Consider the following 18,235-nt stretch of genomic DNA (forward strand, 5'->3'; position numbering starts at 1 on the left):
TTATACCCTTTCTGGTTCACATTGTATAGCACGAACAGCTCTCTTTTGCAGAGCAAATACAATGTCAATGTCAGCAGCATGACCCCTCAGTAAACTACCATACACGCGCACACACGCGTTCACACGCGCACACACGCGAACACATGCGCTCACACGCGAAAGCATGTTCTCCCAATCGCACACACGCGCTTACACGCGCACACATACGCACACACGTGCTCATACGCGCACACACGCGCTCATATGCGCACACACGCGCTCACATGCGTACACACGCGTACAATGGCGCAGACCCGCGCTCATACGCGCACACACGCGTTTACACGCACACACACAATCTCACACACGCGCACACACGCGCTCACTCGCGAACACAGGCGCACACGCGCGCACACATGCGCACACACACACACAAACACGCGCGCGCGCAATGTTGCATTTTGTCTGCTGCAATAGCTTCATACCCACAGCTTTTTCGTGATATAGGGGTAGATCATTTGTAGTTCAAATAAACCCTAGCGTTTTTTTCGTGATATAGGGGTAAATAATTTGTAGTTCAAATAAACCCTAGCTTTAGGGCGAAGAGTAAGCAGAAAACACGCAAACATGGTGTTTTTAGACAAGTTTTGAAGACGTATTTTTTTGGTATTTCTCTCAGAAAAGTTATTCTTACAGCTTGTACTTTTTTTTGTAGGTTCATTTATTCAGATTAGTAGTGAATAACGAGGATTGTAAGCATATAAACTGTTTTAGAAGTCAGTCGTTTTGCCTTAATATTACAAATGAATACGATATACGTCTATGCGAAGTTTTTACCGTTTTTCTATTAAAGAAGAAAAAGAAGGTTCGGTGACTTTTATTATATTATGTTACTAAAACTTTACACGAAAATATTACCTGTAGATATTTATTTTATGAAGGTTATAAAGTGCTATGGTTTGGACACGTAGAGCGAATGGGTGAAGAAAGAATGACACATCAAATATATAAGGCAAGTGTGTGTGACGTTTTGAGAAAAGGAAAGGTCCGGAGCACCCGCACCGGCAAGCATGTATGAAAAGAGAAATGAATGTAGAGGAAGCCCGTGAGGTTTGTAAGGATAGAAACAAGTGGCATTCTATTGTCTCTGCCCACCCTTACGGGAACAAGGTATCTATGTATATATGTTATAAAGTGCCTATGTAAACTGATTTAGTACGATTTTGCTTACTTGGTATTGGGATGAAAGGAATTCTTTCGCGTTAAGCCACGCAGCATAACTTTATTATTAATGTATATAAGCGGTTTATCTGATATCGTAAGCGGCATTATTCAATATAAAAAATAGTAAATATTACCATATTATAAAAACAAGAATAAAGCTAAATTTAATAAGAAGCTACTATTTATATAGGTATAGGGACACAGTATAGGAAAACAGGTGCACATGTTTATTATATATTAAGAAGATATTATTAGGTATCTAGAATCAAATTTTTTATTTAAAGGTTGACCAAATTTACAGTCAAATTCGTATACGAATTTATATAATTATATTTATATTATAATATATTTTGTTTACTCATATTGTGTCATTTAACTAATTTTGATATGTGCTATACCTTTATTTGTCTTTATTAACCCGGCTTTACTCACGATTTATCGGTGTGGTCCTTCATCAGGGTGAGTGGAGTAGATTCGCGTTATCGTCCTGTCTGGCTGTCTCATACTGCGTATTTGTGTTCGTAGTGCGCGGCTTGGCGGGGCGGAAGGCGTGGGGTTAAGTTGTGCCATTATCGCTTTACCTTTAATAAACAACCATAAATAAAGAAATATATTAATAATAATTTTACCATATTTATTCCACAGAATGCACGGATCCTATGAAGCTTTAAAATATGGCAACTTACATGACGGACTTGTGGATCTTACTGGCGGTATAACTGAGACAATAGCACTGTCTGATATGAAAGACCCAATGGCATTGTATAACTTATTACAAACTACAAGTTTAGTCACAGCATATCGTGTTGATCACTCCATTACGTTGATCAAATCTGAAATTGGCTACAGGATATATCATTTGGAAAAGGTATGTACCTGTATATGTTTAACTGTATGTTAATTAAAATGTCAAACGGAGGGTTCCGTACCAGATATAATCATCTTACAAGATAATATAATCTAACAGCGACCTATATATTTACTGTTTACTAGGGATTGTTAAATTACTGGCAAAATAAAAGTATTTTAAAAGCTCCAAAAGTGATCTGAATTACTAGAATTTTTTAAATTTGTTCTATATAATATTAAAAATTTTAAATACGCTATTTTTTCACGTGAAGTAAGCCTGCTTGTGACACTCCTATCAAGCTAAGCCTATGTTACCTACTCTTTATAACCATTGACGTTACTATACACAACTAGACTCCTAATCGCCTAGTAAAAAGGTCGTCCCAAAATCGTCCGAGCGGCGTAGACATTAACTTATACAGACAACATTAAAACATTCATTCAAATTAACGCCTTATTCCGTGGCAGTAAAGTTCAAAGTCTATTGTATAAAACTCGGACTAATAGACGCGTAGGCAGAGTTTTGCTTCGCACAATTATTTAACGTTATTGCTAGCCTAGCTTATCTATTTCATAATAAACAATTATGTTCCACTATGATACTTAATAAAACATAACCATTACAATACCTATGGACGACATTTCGATGCTGTCGATACTTCTTATTACAAGTGAGTTGAACTACATACAACCAAAGCTCAACCGTCTTCGTGAAATTGAACATATAACACTTGCCAAGAGTCTTTTCAATTATAAGACTCGGGATTTCATTCCACATTACCAAATTATTTATATAAATGAATACGACATTATTGAAAAAAACATTAGAAATGTTAAGAGAGAAGCACTTCTACGCAACGACACTTGATTTAAATAATGAGATTTAAATAAAAAAAATTGAAATTCGGATGATAAATTTACCACCGAAAACTAACCTATACCATGTCTATCGTGCCTATACTTTTCCACATTTTACGTTTACAGAGCCAACGGTCCCAGTAATATTATTTGTTGAATGGCAATGTAACATTTAAAATATTGATTTCTTAAGACTTCAATTTGACATAGTACCTACCTGTGGTCTATCCATATGAAAGGCACAAGAATCACAATGATTTCAATAAGAGTATTTCATATTTTAAAGGTTGACACTGATGGAGGCTACACACACGTGGTCCGGTTGGAAAGACCTTTAGCACCGGGGGAAGTACATTTTAATCACTTCGTCCTAGATAAACATACGTAAGTACCGCCTCATTGTTAAAATCAATTATTTCACTGATATACGCGTTATCCTCTATTATATATTACCAGTGGGAGGCTCCTTTACAGCATGCCGGCTAGATTATGTGATCCGTAACGGCGCCTATTTCTGCTGTGAAGCAGAAATGTGTAAACATTATTGTGTCTCAAATTGTGGCAAATGAGATTTAACATCTCATGTCTCAAGGTAATAAGCGTTATTGTAGGGCCGCTCAGAGTTTTTGAGGTTTTCAAGAATCCTAAGCGGCACTGAATTGTAATGGGCAGGTCGAATCAATTACCAACAACCGAACGTCCTCCTCGCCTCGTCCTTTATTGTCATAAAATAAAAAATAAGAAAAACCTCGTTAAATAAGAGAACACACCTAAATTGGATGGCCCATTGCCCAGAACAATTTTGAAAGTGGTAAAATTAAGCAATTGTGAATATTGTGAATTGTGAAAAGCATTCACCTATATGTTTTTATAATGTCATCAACGGACGGGCTGGGCTCAATTGTTGATAGGTGATCAAATCATTAATAAAGGACCGCCTATCCACTTTTCTAGTACCAAATTTAGTCAAAGACTTTCAATCCTCGCTACACCAGCTTTCAGTCGTAAGCGTTGGCTTACCGTCCGCAAAATTTATGATTTATGTCCGCAAAATCTCTAAAAGCTATAACTCACCGATACACTACGGTTGTGCAACTAGTCGCGCCACTTTGGTGTCCGTAAGCTACCAAACTAGACACCATTCAGACACAAGAGTCATGACGCGTCCTTGTGTTAGTTTAATACATAAATATAAAACAATAAAAATATATTAAAAAGTTTATTCGAAGTGGTCTTCATTGGCTGCAATACTGTCCTTTAATCGTTGAGGAAAGTTATCAATAGATGCACGCACTCTTTCCATGGGAAAATCTTCACTGCCAATCGTACGGATTGTTTTAGGAATTCCAAATTATCATGGCGTTTAGAGCAAGCCGTACTCTCTAAAAATGACCATAAATCATAATCCAGCGGATTAAGATCGGGACTAGACGACGGCCAGTCTTCAGCTCTGATGAAGTCCGAAGCGATCTTTTCCAACCAAGACCGAACTTTATGAGCCTTGCTAGGAGGACCATTCTTGGTTATTGAACATGGTGTTGTTAAGGGGCTTCACTACCTTCTCAAGAATGGTATCTTGATATACTTGTGCCGCTTTTTTGGTACCTTTTTCACAAAAGTATGGCTCAGTCACTCCTTCTTAGCTAATACTCCACCAAATAATCACTGAAGTCGGATAGTGCCTACGTTGCACTCTGTCGACTATTTGGAAAGATTCCTTCGCTTTGAGCATAAATACGGTCATTATTTTTGTTAAAATAATTATAATAATAATTACCAGTACGTCTCTTATGGGTTGCAATTCCTGAGTCAACTTTTAAAATACTCGACAGAGTTCTAGTTCTAGTTCTCGAGTTTTGCTTTTGAACAGGATTTCTTCGAATTCTTTCCCTTACTGCTTTGACCAACTTTTTCGTTCGAACACTACTTGGACGGCCCGATCTTTTTATTGGAGTTTACTCCTTAAGAATCGATTTTCATATAAGGCGCTCGGAATGAGAAAAATATGGCGAGTAAAACTTACTCATCAAATGGCATAGTAACGTTTTGGTGCGCATCATTTCTCGCGCACCTTTCACTTTTCAGTTGTGTGTGTATGTATATACTTGTGTGTAGTCAGCATACCTTATCACAGTATACTTCGTGATAGCTTACGCATGTAGTATAATATACCTATTAGGGTGAGCCAAAATGGAACCTCCTTGATGGACCTTTGAAAATTGGAATTTTGAGTTCCGCTTTTAACAGGAGTTGTGTTTGGGCATTTCCTGGAATATTTTGAGAGTTAAGGATTTATTTGATATTTATAGAATTTTTTTAATTAATACGCTTTTATTAGCTTCTGCTGTATGTGTGTTTGTAACCGACTCCATTGGACTTGATTTTGTTTATTACCAGTTCAAAGACAATCGTTCTTGAGGAGTAAACTCCAGTCATGCGTCGGAGCTGACACACACACTTTTATTTGTAACAGTATTTATGGCCAGGCTAAGTATATATAACACAGTAACAATAGATTCGCTCTGCTTTTCTATCTTGATGTATACCAGTTAGAGATGTACGAGAGATCGCACGTTTTGTTTGTCTATACGCTGGTTCTACTCGTATATAATATAATTAGAAAAAAGAGTCCTTTCTTTTTGAAGATACCTAAGTATTATTAGGACGTATTTTGTTTTATGTAGTCTTTCTTTCGGGATAATCCACGAGTATACCACTGGGGGTTCCTTCGTACAGAATGCCTGCTTTGACGCCAAGCAGTAATGAGTCAGCACTTTTTGTGTATCATAAGAAAGATTTGCTTGTCTCGTTATTTAATATCATATAAATAATTAGGGAAGAAAGATAAATACCTAAAGCTGACATTTGTTGTTTCTCTAGGTGGAGTTCAATAATACCATCAGAACTTGCGCGGTTGACTTCAATAAGCTCAGGGTTTTGGATGTTATATAAAGACTTTCAAAAAATATTCTCACGCTTGGAAATAGTTCATGTGGACGGAGAGGCGAAACAAATTGAAACCTCGTTAAGAGACAAACAAAAGTGGCAGATTAAGTCTTATCAAGGACGTTGGATGAAGGGAGTTTCGGCAGGCGGTTGTAGAAATCATGCCGGTAAGTTGGCTATAACGTTAATTTAACATAATACAATACGTTGATTTAACATTGTGTGAAGAGAATTGATCGATGGCGCATATTTGTTGTAAAATACACCAATGAGTACTCGCCCCGGAAATATAAATAAGCCAGAACAACTGACCGTTACTATATACCACTGGACTGGTGGCTGTCAATGTGCTTTTGTGCCTGTTTGATATTCCCCATTTTGGCGCTGTTGGCCATGTAGCGAGAGTTTGCGGCACTAAAACTAGTGATGACAACCTCGGCAAAAATCGATCGATGGTGGGAAACTTAATTGAGTGTTGTTTATTACGTTGATTCTTGAAGTATAAATAAGACGGAAAACGAACGAAATTAATTCATAATGCAAAAATACTTCATACTATTGTATAATATACGTTCCTTCGCAGCCATTTGTATTATACGTCACTAGTTCTCTGGACGCTTGGGAGTGGCGCTTCAAATAGGCACAAAAAATTTGCTGTCAAACATATAGAACAGCCTGTCCAGTGGTATATATACAAATCAGTGGGCAGACCACACACCTAGTGATTGTTACAAATCCTTTCGTCGTCAATAACTAAATAAATACAAGTCGCTAAAACTAGGGTTGTCACAAAGACTTGCTATAAGCTTGCTTGCGATTTTTTTACTAAGCCAGGCACAGACGAAAGGTAAATATATTTAAAGTAAATTTGAATAAGTTTCAATGATTAGCAAGCCATATTACGGCGCTAGAATACCGCAGGCGGAAACTGATTTCGTATACGGGGCACGTCTATATCGAGTCCGGTAACCGGTTCGCAATGGAGCGAATTGGTAAGGACGGAAAGCGCAGGCGGGAGGGGGACGCCACTCTCTTACACTACCGCACCCCTTCATTGCTCTGTCTTGTGGTCGACTTGAGTCACCTTTTGTAATTATTACACACATGCTCTAGAATACGACCATCAGCCAGACCATTCAGCATGAACATCACACACATTTTTGCACAATTCTGAGCGGCACCTTGAAACATAAGATGTTAAGTCTCCTTTGCCCAGTAATTTCACTAGCTATGGCGCCCTTCAGATACAAAATTAAGCTTCACAGCAGAAAAAGGCGCCGTTTTGGTCCCCATAATCTAGCCGGCATCCTGAGCATAGAAGCCTCCCACTTGTAAATGCTGTAAGTGGCCTTTTACGACATCCTTGGGCCTGGGACTTCCCTATTCTTTTTATGCCCCGGGGAAGCACAGGGCTTAAACTATACTTGTTCGATCTCTGTTTGGCTATAAAGACAAAATGGAAAGTTGCAGTTTTACAACAGATATTTATATAATAGATTTAACAAAAAGATAATAATTTCAGTATTTTGCATATGAAACTTTAAAAATGTTATATTCGTAAATCGTAGCGCACTTGAGTAAAAACACAAATTTTAAATTACATTTCTTTTTTTCAGATTTCTTTCATATGAACCCACAAATACAATTAGTCATAAGCCAACATGATAATGTGTATATTTCCCTAAGTCAACATTGTATTATGGAGCCCAAAGTAATAGGTTTTAGTATTTATAAACTATCAAAATCTCTGAGTGAATCCGCATCACCCGCATTGTTTAAAAAAATCAAGAGTTCTATGAACTCTCAATACACGAATAGCCGGCAAGTAAGCGAAAGGTAATACTTTGATATTGTAATTATTATTTTCAATTAAGTTTTATGTAGATGACTGCGAGAGGTTAGCAGACAAGCCGGCGGCACCTGCGTAGATTCTATTTACAAAGCAATCTCACTGTTGAATTTTTGATCACAATGAATGTGAACCTATCTGATACATAAGTTATTCCTTAACAAAAACCTATTTGTAAATAAATGTACAGCAAGGAGTATAAGCACATAAAGTACAAGAAGCAGATAGACAAAAATATTAAACTTCAAATCACGGTTTAATACATTGTCAATTAAAAAAAAAATTAGCTAATTCGACTGATGCGCGACTATAGAATAATGCATATTATTCATTTTAACAATTTAGACTGCATTTAGTGCTCGACCGATGGGTAGCACTGACGTCGATCGAGCGTAATGCGTACCAGTACGCGCTGACCATGTTGCGTTTAGTGCTGACATGCAAACGATTACGAAATAAAAGTCAGAGAAGATAATATCCTGTTTACCCAATTATTATAGAGCGTCAAATTGAAGGAGAAATGTATACAATATATAGTAATAATTTTTCTTGATGATGTTACACAGGCAGGTAAGGTCGGTCGCTCGGTCATCGACCAGAGTCGCACTGAACGCACTTATTTATCGCCATAGCGCATCAGCGGTCAGCGGACCGACGATTCTCGTCAGCGCGTAGCAATTTATCAGCGCTGGACTGTACGCTCCATATGTTTTCATAGTTATACGCAACATGGTCAGCGCGTACTGGTACGCATTACGCTAGACCGACATCAGCACTGACGTTTGGTCGAGCACTAAATGCAGCCTAAAATGTTTTTGTTTGTGAAACGGCAGTCATAATAAGACACTAAAATTACGGGGAACTTGTACCAATACATTAATGAAAACGTGTAGAAAATGTTTTTTTTTTTTAAAAAAATTAGTGCAGCCAGTTCCGTAAAAATTCAGAAAACTCAAGAAGGTGTAGGTATCCTTGGAAGCATGACTAGATGAATGCGAACTATAATTACGGCACGAGAGGGTCATACTATACTTTCATTTAATTTTTACTTTAATGAAAAAAGCAATTAAATTTTTACCAAGCTACCTTGTACACCACTAGCGACCTAACTTTATTTACATTGATTTAATCAAAATGTTATGTTCAAATGAACGACACCAATTCCTTACTTATTGATTTTCCAAACTCTGATGATAACACACTACATAAGATTATATTATCTAAATAATAGTTATATAATTTAACAACAACAGAAGTGTTCTGCGTAGATAAAACTATGTTATAATTTTGTTAAATATTTTTTATTTTAGATGCAGTTTGGATGTTGGTACATATTTAATTATACCTACAACATTTGAACCCAGACAAGAAGGGAGTTTTACCCTTAGAGTATGTTCGATAAACCCTATAAATATGAATGTACTAGATAGTTTACCAAAAGCAATAAAGCCTGCCATAGTAAAAGCACCGACTGAAATCATCTCGTATAGCATGGAATTATACGAATCTCAATTTCTACAACTATCAGATGAGCACAAAACTATAAATGCATTTGAGCTGCAAGAGTTGCTAGACAGATGTTTGCCGAACGATTATATAAAGAGTTGTGCAACGATTGAGACATGTCGACAGATTGTACTGTCTATGGAAGTATCCTTTTTTACAAGTCCACAGAAAGTTAAAGAAACGTACGAGAATATACCTACTGTATGAATTGTGAATTGTTAGGCAGGTCTGGCCAACTATTTCAGTTGAAGTCAATAACTTAATACTCTGTTTGTCACGGAACTCCTCCTAATATACCGATTTTGATGAAACTTTGTGTGTGTTTGAGAGCACTACTTCGAATATCAGCACATTTTATCACCCAATGATAAAATGTGCTGATAAACTACATTTAAATGCAAAATCGCATCCGCATCATGTTGAAGTCTGATAATTACCAACGGTTTGCATGAAAAATATTGCCCCACACAGCCACTCTGTGGAATCAAGTTCCCGCTGCACTATTTCAGAAGCGCTACGACTTAGGTATTTTCATGCTAAGAGCATTCCCACCATCAAAATTCTAAAACAAATTCAGGAACTTCAAAACAAAGGTGTCCCGGATCTTGAAAAGCAGATAAAGAAAAACGCAGGAAAGTGACAGTACAAATGAAAATAAATTTGATGATTAAAAATGTATTCCTTAATCATACAAAACAGAATGATCACTCTGGTCGTATAACACTTGCAGAATTTAAAGATCTCATTTATAGTCTAAAGAATTGGCAGGATATATTTAAAATGCACTCAACTGAGCAAAAGGGTGTTCTCCGTGTAGAAAGATTTCGTGACGCACTTAGGGACGTGGGCTTTGTTGTCCCTGAAAGAGCCTTAGCTTTACTAGTACTGAAATACATGAGAAAAGATGAATTGCTTCGTTTCGGTGATTTTGTATCTGCAGTATTACTTTTACACAGAGCTTTTCGTAAGTAGAGGGATTTTTACTTCTTAAACAAAAATGAATCGTTTAAAGATTAAAATTTTAACGTTTAAATGCGTATAAGTATTATTTCATTTAATTAAGTTTTAAAGTTATACTTCTTTGGCGCGTTTGCTGGTCAACTTGACTATTTGTATCATACTTGAGCTACCATAAGGCGTAAGTTTACTACTGAACCACAACCAATGAACAAGCATCAAATAAACAATTTTATGTAGGTATAAGTTGTAAAGAAATAATTGAATAATAATTAAATAAACGTTATTTAACTAAACTGTGTGGTATCATAATATTTTCATTAGTTATATTTAATACTTACCTTCTTTATAACAGTATTGTTCTTCCTGCAAACTTAATATAGCACGAGAAATAAAAAAAACTAAGTATTTTGTTTTGTTACGCCAAAGAAGTATAACATCTTACGTGCGCACTTTAGTACACACATACCTGTTTTTAACAGTCTCTATATTTGTATAAAATGCCATAAGACTCAGAATACAATGCATGAATTAAAATTTTCACCTTTTAACTTTTAAAATATGACTAGGTTATGATTTGTTAATTAATCCAATTGTGAATTCAATCATCTTATGTTCCTATTCCAGACATGTTCTTCAAAAATGGATCAACATACAAAAATAATTTTACTCTTCCAGAGGTAGGTATTACAGCGCTTAATAATTTCTTATTTAATGGTCAATTGATTTAAAGTAATACAAATATTCATTAAATAAAGAATAGAATATCAGTTACCTATTGGTGGAGTCACAAATGCCAGTTAAATTTTTGTTGTAAGGGAATAATTATTAATGGCACAACAGATGATATACCGAATACCTAATGTGAAATATTAGCTGATAACAGGACAATTTAATCTGCAATGTCAATAGACAAAAAATAAATATACTTTTTGTGCCTTTTATTACATTAGTACCCAAACACAACAATCCCCACTCCTACCTCAATGTTTAAGGAAGACAATTACCTGAGTGAACAATTTACATAACACACTTAAACATCAAAATATATTATATTTCTTTATCTTTTCAACAAATTTATATTATACAGTGTGTTTATAATTAATTGCCATAATTTTATGGTTATAACCTATAGCTAAAAAGAAAAGTCCAAGAAACATGTGTTCTAAAATGCATATTATGGGTGTAAAAATGTTTTTAAATGTACCTACATTGTGTCTTGTGATTGTAACCACTATGCCAAGTCCTAATCTTAGTGATGTTGCCAAACTTACAGTTACGAAGTTAATCAAAGGACATAATAATCAAATAAAAGTAAGATAGCGACATATTTTTCATTTACACGTAGGTAAATACACTCGTTCATAATTTGAAGTGTGACATTGATCTATATATATATAAAAATGAATTGCTGTTTGTTAGTCTCACTAAAACTTGAGAACGATTGAACCGATTTGGCTAATTTTGGTCATGAATTTTTTGTGGAAATCCAGGAAAGGTTTAAAAGGTTTGAATAAACATGAAAGTTCAGGAATTTAAATAAAAACAACAATTTTGATTTTCCTCTGAAGTCTCCCCTGTCATTCAGAAATCAAATAAAAATAATAGTTTAAAATGAACTAATTACAATTTTTATATCTTTCTAAGGAGGTAAAAAATAAACTTCCTTAAAACATATAAAAAAATAACACTTAAAAAAAGGATTCCTTTTATTTGTTTTAAGTTTATTTTATACAAAAGTTTTGGTCTTTCATTTATCGATTGAGGAAGTACGGAGTCTGCCGGGTCAGCTAGTATTTGATAATAATTTCAATTATTTTGTATGAAAGATAAGAAACATATATATCATACACCATTCAATTCTAATATGCGGTCACATTAATACCTTACGGGTCATGGGAATTCATCATAAACATGTTGTATATAAATAGATATATAGCTGCTACCAACAATAATTAATATTAAATCTTATTTCAGTGGCTCAAGTTGACATTGACATTCTAATTTATGGATATAGCACTAAACAAAGTTATAAGTACATTGGACAGAGTGCTGTTTGATGATTATTAAAAATACTCATAATGTTTATGAGTACTTTAAAACTACAATTATTTGGAATCAAAATAAAGTTGTACTACCACACAATGGTTTTCATTATTTTTGTCCCAAAAAATGGATTTATTAAAAATTTATACAAATATATATATAATTTGTATGTGTTTATAATTGTTATGCTCAACATATAATTTGTTGTTCTTTAGAATCACTAATGACTGTGTGTTAACGAGAAACTGAATACTTAAACTAATAATATACAGTTGACTTACTTTTCGAACTTAAATTGTATTAACATGTATGGTGTTTCCGAGAATAATTTAATGTATAAAATAATTTAATATATAAAGAAAGAGTTTGCGCTCAAATATTCCCAAATGCATTAATTAATCAAGTCCCCTACATCACATTCAGTTATTCTCAGTTAAAGTAAATACTTTTCTTACTGGCAGAGGGGGTTTTTTTTAGAGGGTGTTATTTTTATATAACACACATGTAAAAAAATTTCTTTGACTGCACTATTTTGATTTCATTACATATCAAAAACAAAAACAAATTTGTAACTGGGAGATGTTAATGCATCCCCCATATAGCCCTGACCTTCAGACTTCTACCACAATTTGTTACTTTTTGAAGTGATAACTTCTTATGGGGGAGGTAAACCACTTCGTAAATTAACACATTATGGTACCAGTCTGTCTGGCTTCCCTTTCTCTCATGCATATGGCAGGCTATAATCATACAAATTGAATTAATTAATTACATTACATACTTATTACAATTACAATAAATATAATATGAATCAATAAAAGATTTTTTTAATAAATAACTTTTCCTTATTTTATCATATTTAGTTTCAGGTAAGTATGTATGTAAGTTATCATATCTATCTAACATCCCAAGATGCACACATGTTTTTTTAATCAGAAGTCTCAAATTATTTTTTATATGTGATACAAAAAATATTTTTCCCCAACAATAATACAGACGTCTCTTGAAAGAAAGTAAAAAATCAAGTCTCACTCATGAAGGCATCCACAGATCTCACCAAGCTTACAATTACCAGGTGTCACACTATGCAATATCAACATCCTATTATGTGAATTAAACTACAAATTAATTTTGAAGATTGGTATGCTCTAAACATTTTTTGCCTGTACTGAAGACATTTCAAGCAAATCTCAGGATGTTTCATAATGACAACAACATTATTTACCCAAACCTAATCTAGATAAATATAATAGTAGCTTGTTTTACAATTTAGCTTGTAATTAATAATTAAGAATATAGATTAAAAATATTATATTATGTAACCAACATTGCACAAAGAATACTGTATCATTCCTTCTTGGTTTTTTCCGCAACAATTGTTTCTAAGCCATGGCTATCTGAATCTTCTGCTAAAGAAGCTGCTTTATGTAACTCATATAATTGAACTAGTTGATCATCACTCATATAGTCCAAAAATTCTGGATTCAAATGTTTTCCCATGTCTCCTTTTTTTATCTGATGCATGGGCTTAGACTGTTTTGCTAATTTAATAGCATAGTCCTGAAATAGAGAGGGTATTAGTGGCAACATAAAACATAAATAAGAACAGAAATCTAAAAGTAATTTAATTAAGTATTCATTTACAGTCCATTCATTTAGAAATATCCTAGCTTCATCTGCGTTACACTGCTTGTGCCTTTTAAATTCGGCTCTTGCGTAATTGTCTCCAAGAACTCTCAACTCCGCAGGTAGTGCTCGGTGTACACGAAATATGAGTTTATAGAGCCTTCTCACACGTAAGGTATGGTCAACGGTAAACATTATAAACACTTTTTTATATGATACAAATTATATTAGAAAGGTTTCGATTCTTTGTTGTGAGATTTTATGACTTGTTTGTTTTTTTTAGTTGTACTTAATTTATTTTTATTAAAATAGAAAGTTTCGGATTTCTTCATATTATTTCTTTTACGTAATTTTGATTTATCAGATATCACCAAGCGAGCGAGCACTATCTTTAAAGTTTTATGCAAAGAGATTTTTTTTTTTATTTATTTAGTGGCACGGGATGCAAGTCCATAGGCCTATGCAAAGAGAATATCAATTATCAATAATCACTAGTCACTACATTTTAGTTTTATGTACTTTTTTTAACATTTTGGTCTTAGATGCAAGCAAAGAGAATTTAAACACTACGATGCAAGCGTATTAGTTTTTTTTTAATTTCCACTCCATTTTGGTTATTTTGGCTCGCACATTCCATGCATCCGCTAGCTTCAAGTTTTCTTTCATTATTATTTATTTCACATTGGAAGTTTTCTTGTACATAATACTTTGAAGTGCTTTTATTTATACCAAGGTAGAGAAACAAATCGCGTTAATACTATTGCTATAAATATATTTAGAAAATATGGTTACCTTAAAATATAAAATCAACAGAATTCAGAAGGGTTTTTTTAGATATAGAGAAAGGGACAAGGATGGATATCAAACTATCTAAAAAGGAAGTTCGGTGATATTTAGGGCAGAAAAAATAAGTTATCCAGATCCCTAAAGGCACGTCCGCATTCACATTTCGTACTATCTAAAATATGAAAATTTGCAAGGTGGGCCGGACAAGTGGTGAGTCCAAGACGCACCCTTATCAATGGTAACGATTTTATCAACTTTAATGACAGAGAACTATGTCTTGTTAGGAATTAATTGCTTAATTTCGGAATAATTTTTGCCTTTGAATTGACTACTTTCTGCCCAGACTACCTCAGGAGTCAATGAGTATAGACCAGGAAGAGCAGCTAAATCCTAATTACAAGTGTGACTGCCTAGCCACACTTGTAAATAGCCGTATTTCATTGCTTATTATGCCACAGTAGCCGGTTATCCAGACAAAAGTGACTGAAACACCTTTTATTGAACACCCGTAAAGTATAATTCTAATGTCTGATATAATAGGAAAAATTGATTTTGATTTGAAGGGAAATCGCAAAAGAGCCTGTAAAGCACTTCTGGAATCACTTAAAATTAAACTATTAAGTTTACGAAGTAAATCATATTCTAACGCTTTCGCAATGCCAATTACTGGGCAAATGAGACTTAAAATCTTGTCTCAAGGTGACGAGCGCAATCGTAGGACCTATCGCTCAGAATTTTCGGATTTTTCCAGAATCCTGAGCGGCACTGCACTGTATGGGCAGGGTGTATCAATTAACATCAGCTGAACGTCTTGCTCGCCTTGACCCTCATTGTTATAAAAAAAACCGCAGCGGAGGGTGACTGTTATTTTATGAAGAGGTGTAGAGCTGGAAGATTCAGAAGGGCTTCTAAAGCTGTAATTATCCGTTACGCGTTATAAATTCGGAAATAGAAATTGCAAATGAATTTGATAAATACTTCTCCGAAATCTCGATTGTCACGACCAAATACCTTAACTCTTCGCCAAAAGCAGCATATGATATGCTTAAATTACACGTACCAGTATCTTCTACTGACTTGAAATTTAAGTATGTTACAGGTAGCGATATAATAAAAATCTTCAAATTAATTAACCTAAAAAATACAAAAGACCTATGGGGCCATTCGACTAAAATTGTTAAATACATACTTGACATTATAGCACCTGAATTAGCAATAATATTTAATGAATGCATAGATGAAGGTGTGTTCCCTGACCTCATGAAATACAGCAAAGTTATACCTTTGTTTAAATCGGGCAGTTCTTTTGACCCTGCTAACTGCTATTTCAGTGCTGCCTGTTTTAAGTAAAATTTTTGTAAAATTTTTGTTTCAACAGCTACAAATGCATTGTTGTAAATTAATGAACAAAAATCAGTTTGGTTTCACTAGGGGCTTATCAACAATTAATGCGGGTACTAGACTCATTGAGCACATCTTTGACGCCTGGGAAGAGTCACAGGATGCATTGGGCATTTTTTGTGATTTGTCAAAAGCATTTGACTGCGTCCACCATGAAACTTTACTCCTAAAACTAAAGCATTATGGAGTGAAAAATAGAGCCCTAAATCTGTTAAAATCATATTTAAGCGAAAGAGTTCAGATAGTCGATGTAAATGGCAAACGGTCTTCGGGTAAACCTGTGGGAATAGGTGTTCCACAGGGTTCTATTCTCGGTCCTTTCTTGTTTCTTATATATATTAACGATCTACCGTTTGTGGTAGATGATAGCCATGAGATTGTATTGTTTGCTGATGATACTTCACTTATTTTTAAAGTGAAGCGACGTGCGGATATTGATGACAAGGTAAGCAATGCACTCTCAAAGATAGTACGTTGGTTTGAGACGAATAATCTGCACTTAAACAGTAAAAAAACAAAGTGTTTACGGTTCATTACACCAAACACAGCGGATGTACAAACCAACGTACTTATAAATGACCAGAGATTGGAACTTGTGGACACTACGGTCTTCTTGGGTATCACGTTAGATAAAAAGCTTCAGTGGGGTCCACATATTACCCATCTAGCAGATAGACTCAGCTCTGCGGCATATGCAGTTAGAAAGATTAGAGAGTACACGAATGTTGCGACCGCTAGATTAGTGTACTTTAGTTATTTTCACAGCATCATGACGTACGGTATATTACTATGGGGTCATGCTGCTGACATTGATATAGTGTTTGCACTGCAAAAGAGAGCTGTTCGTGCTATATATCAGCTTGGTTATAGACAGTCTCTCAAAGAAAAATTTAAAGAAATAAATATTATGACTGTTTATTGTCAGTACATTTATGAAAATTTAATATATGTTCACAAAAATCGTCACCTTTTTGCTCTTAATAGTGATTTTCATTATTATAACACTAGAAATAAGGGATTGCTTGTAACTAATTCTAGTAGGCTTCATAAGATACATAATAGCTTTAAGGGTAAATGTATACACTTCTACAATAAAGTCCCAGCCACTGTTCAGGCATTATCTATAAATAAATTTAAATGTTTTATAAAGAAATGGCTCTGTCGTAAATCCTATTACTCCACTGCTGAATATCTAAATGATCGGACAGCCTGGGACTAGATTGTGATTATTTTATAGCGACTGTACAATATTGTATATTTTTATTGAAAAGAGCGCAGAAAAAAGAATGCTGGGAGAGTTTCTTGCGCCGCTTCTTCTCTCTCAGAGCGCCATTTGTTTTCGAAGCGGTAGTAGTATCTAGTAGTATAAGAAATGACATCAAAAAGAATTCTAAAGGAATCAATTTTGAGAAAATAAATGCCTTTTTATCCTGTTATACCCATACAGGCTAGTCTTTGGAAGCGTTGTAGTTTGTTACATGCGGTGTTTAGTTTAGTTTGTGGCCATGTTATCGTTGTTTAAAATATTATTGGTCAATATAGGCAGCAATGTAAACATTTTTTCAGTTAAAGCAGCGTATGTTGAATTTAGAACCCGATTTGGACAGTGACATCAGTGGAGTAGCAGTTAAGTATTTTTTAAACTCTGACAAAAAGGAAGGATGCTGTAAGTTTTGCCTTCGCTGTATATTTTCTGATCAAGATCTGTTCAGTAGGTTTTTTACGTTGTTATTATCAAAAATCACACTTATATGACAATATATAGATCAGATTCGAGGAAATGCTTCATGCAAATGACAGTAGACTTATTTGGTTTGTAAAATTCTACTCTCTCTTGCTACCAACTAGCGCCAATTCTCTTTCATTATCTCCTGTACGGATAATCTAGAAAATATTTGCTTTTACAGATTTGCGGTGTAAATATGCATCAATTATCACTAGGTAACGATACGTCTGTGATACCGTGTAAATAGCACTAGTTTGTAATTGTTCTTGTAAGCCGTTCACATTCACCGGCATTGACTTTCTGAACACAGAATATAATATTGCTAATCACTGTTCAAATGTTGACTGGGCCTTTAAAAAAGAGCCACTCTATAGGTTTCATTTACTTTCTTGTTCACTTGTCTTCATTACTGTGTGCTGTTTGCGTCTCACCTCGAAATGTGGTGTATAGTATTGGAACATACATTGATTTATTCCATTTTC

The 18,235-nt window shown here is 34.7% G+C and overlaps 2 protein-coding genes across 2 annotated transcripts in view; one reads left to right on the forward strand and one right to left on the reverse strand.

The window, feature by feature from the left end:
* Positions 1 to 12,313, forward strand: part of LOC126978959 (calpain-C) — a 36,447-nt gene extending 24,134 nt beyond the window's left edge. Inside the window, exons 6-13 of the mRNA XM_050828090.1 lie at positions 1,849 to 2,071; positions 3,197 to 3,294; positions 5,791 to 6,023; positions 7,473 to 7,692; positions 9,016 to 9,355; positions 9,911 to 10,175; positions 10,796 to 10,848; positions 12,146 to 12,313. Coding sequence (XP_050684047.1) covers positions 1,849 to 2,071; positions 3,197 to 3,294; positions 5,791 to 6,023; positions 7,473 to 7,692; positions 9,016 to 9,355; positions 9,911 to 10,175; positions 10,796 to 10,848; positions 12,146 to 12,172 — 1,459 coding nt within the window. The 3' untranslated portion in view covers positions 12,173 to 12,313. The remainder of the gene's footprint in view (positions 1 to 1,848; positions 2,072 to 3,196; positions 3,295 to 5,790; positions 6,024 to 7,472; positions 7,693 to 9,015; positions 9,356 to 9,910; positions 10,176 to 10,795; positions 10,849 to 12,145) is intronic.
* Positions 11,095 to 14,256, reverse strand: LOC126978960 (succinate dehydrogenase assembly factor 3, mitochondrial). The gene is made up of 2 exons (XM_050828091.1): positions 13,859 to 14,256; positions 11,095 to 13,774 (listed from the first exon to the last, which is right to left on the reverse strand). Exons 1-2 carry the CDS (start codon positions 14,033 to 14,035, stop codon positions 13,562 to 13,564), a joined length of 390 nt encoding a protein of 129 aa, XP_050684048.1. The 5' UTR covers positions 14,036 to 14,256; the 3' UTR covers positions 11,095 to 13,561.
* Positions 14,257 to 18,235: the final 3,979 nt, after the last annotated feature.

Source organism: Leptidea sinapis, chromosome Z (genome assembly GCF_905404315.1).
Source record: "Leptidea sinapis chromosome Z, ilLepSina1.1, whole genome shotgun sequence".
NCBI classification, from domain to species: domain Eukaryota; kingdom Metazoa; phylum Arthropoda; class Insecta; order Lepidoptera; family Pieridae; genus Leptidea; species Leptidea sinapis.

Excerpts from the sequence above, each read along its gene's own strand:
- LOC126978960 (XM_050828091.1), bottom strand. The coding sequence starts at position 14,035 with ATGTTTACCGTTGACCATACCTTACGTGTGAGAAGGCTCTATAAACTC. Across the intron at positions 13,775-13,858 it reads TATTTCTAAATGAATGGACT|GACTATGCTATTAAATTAGC; the intron begins GTAAATGAATAC and ends TCTCTATTTCAG.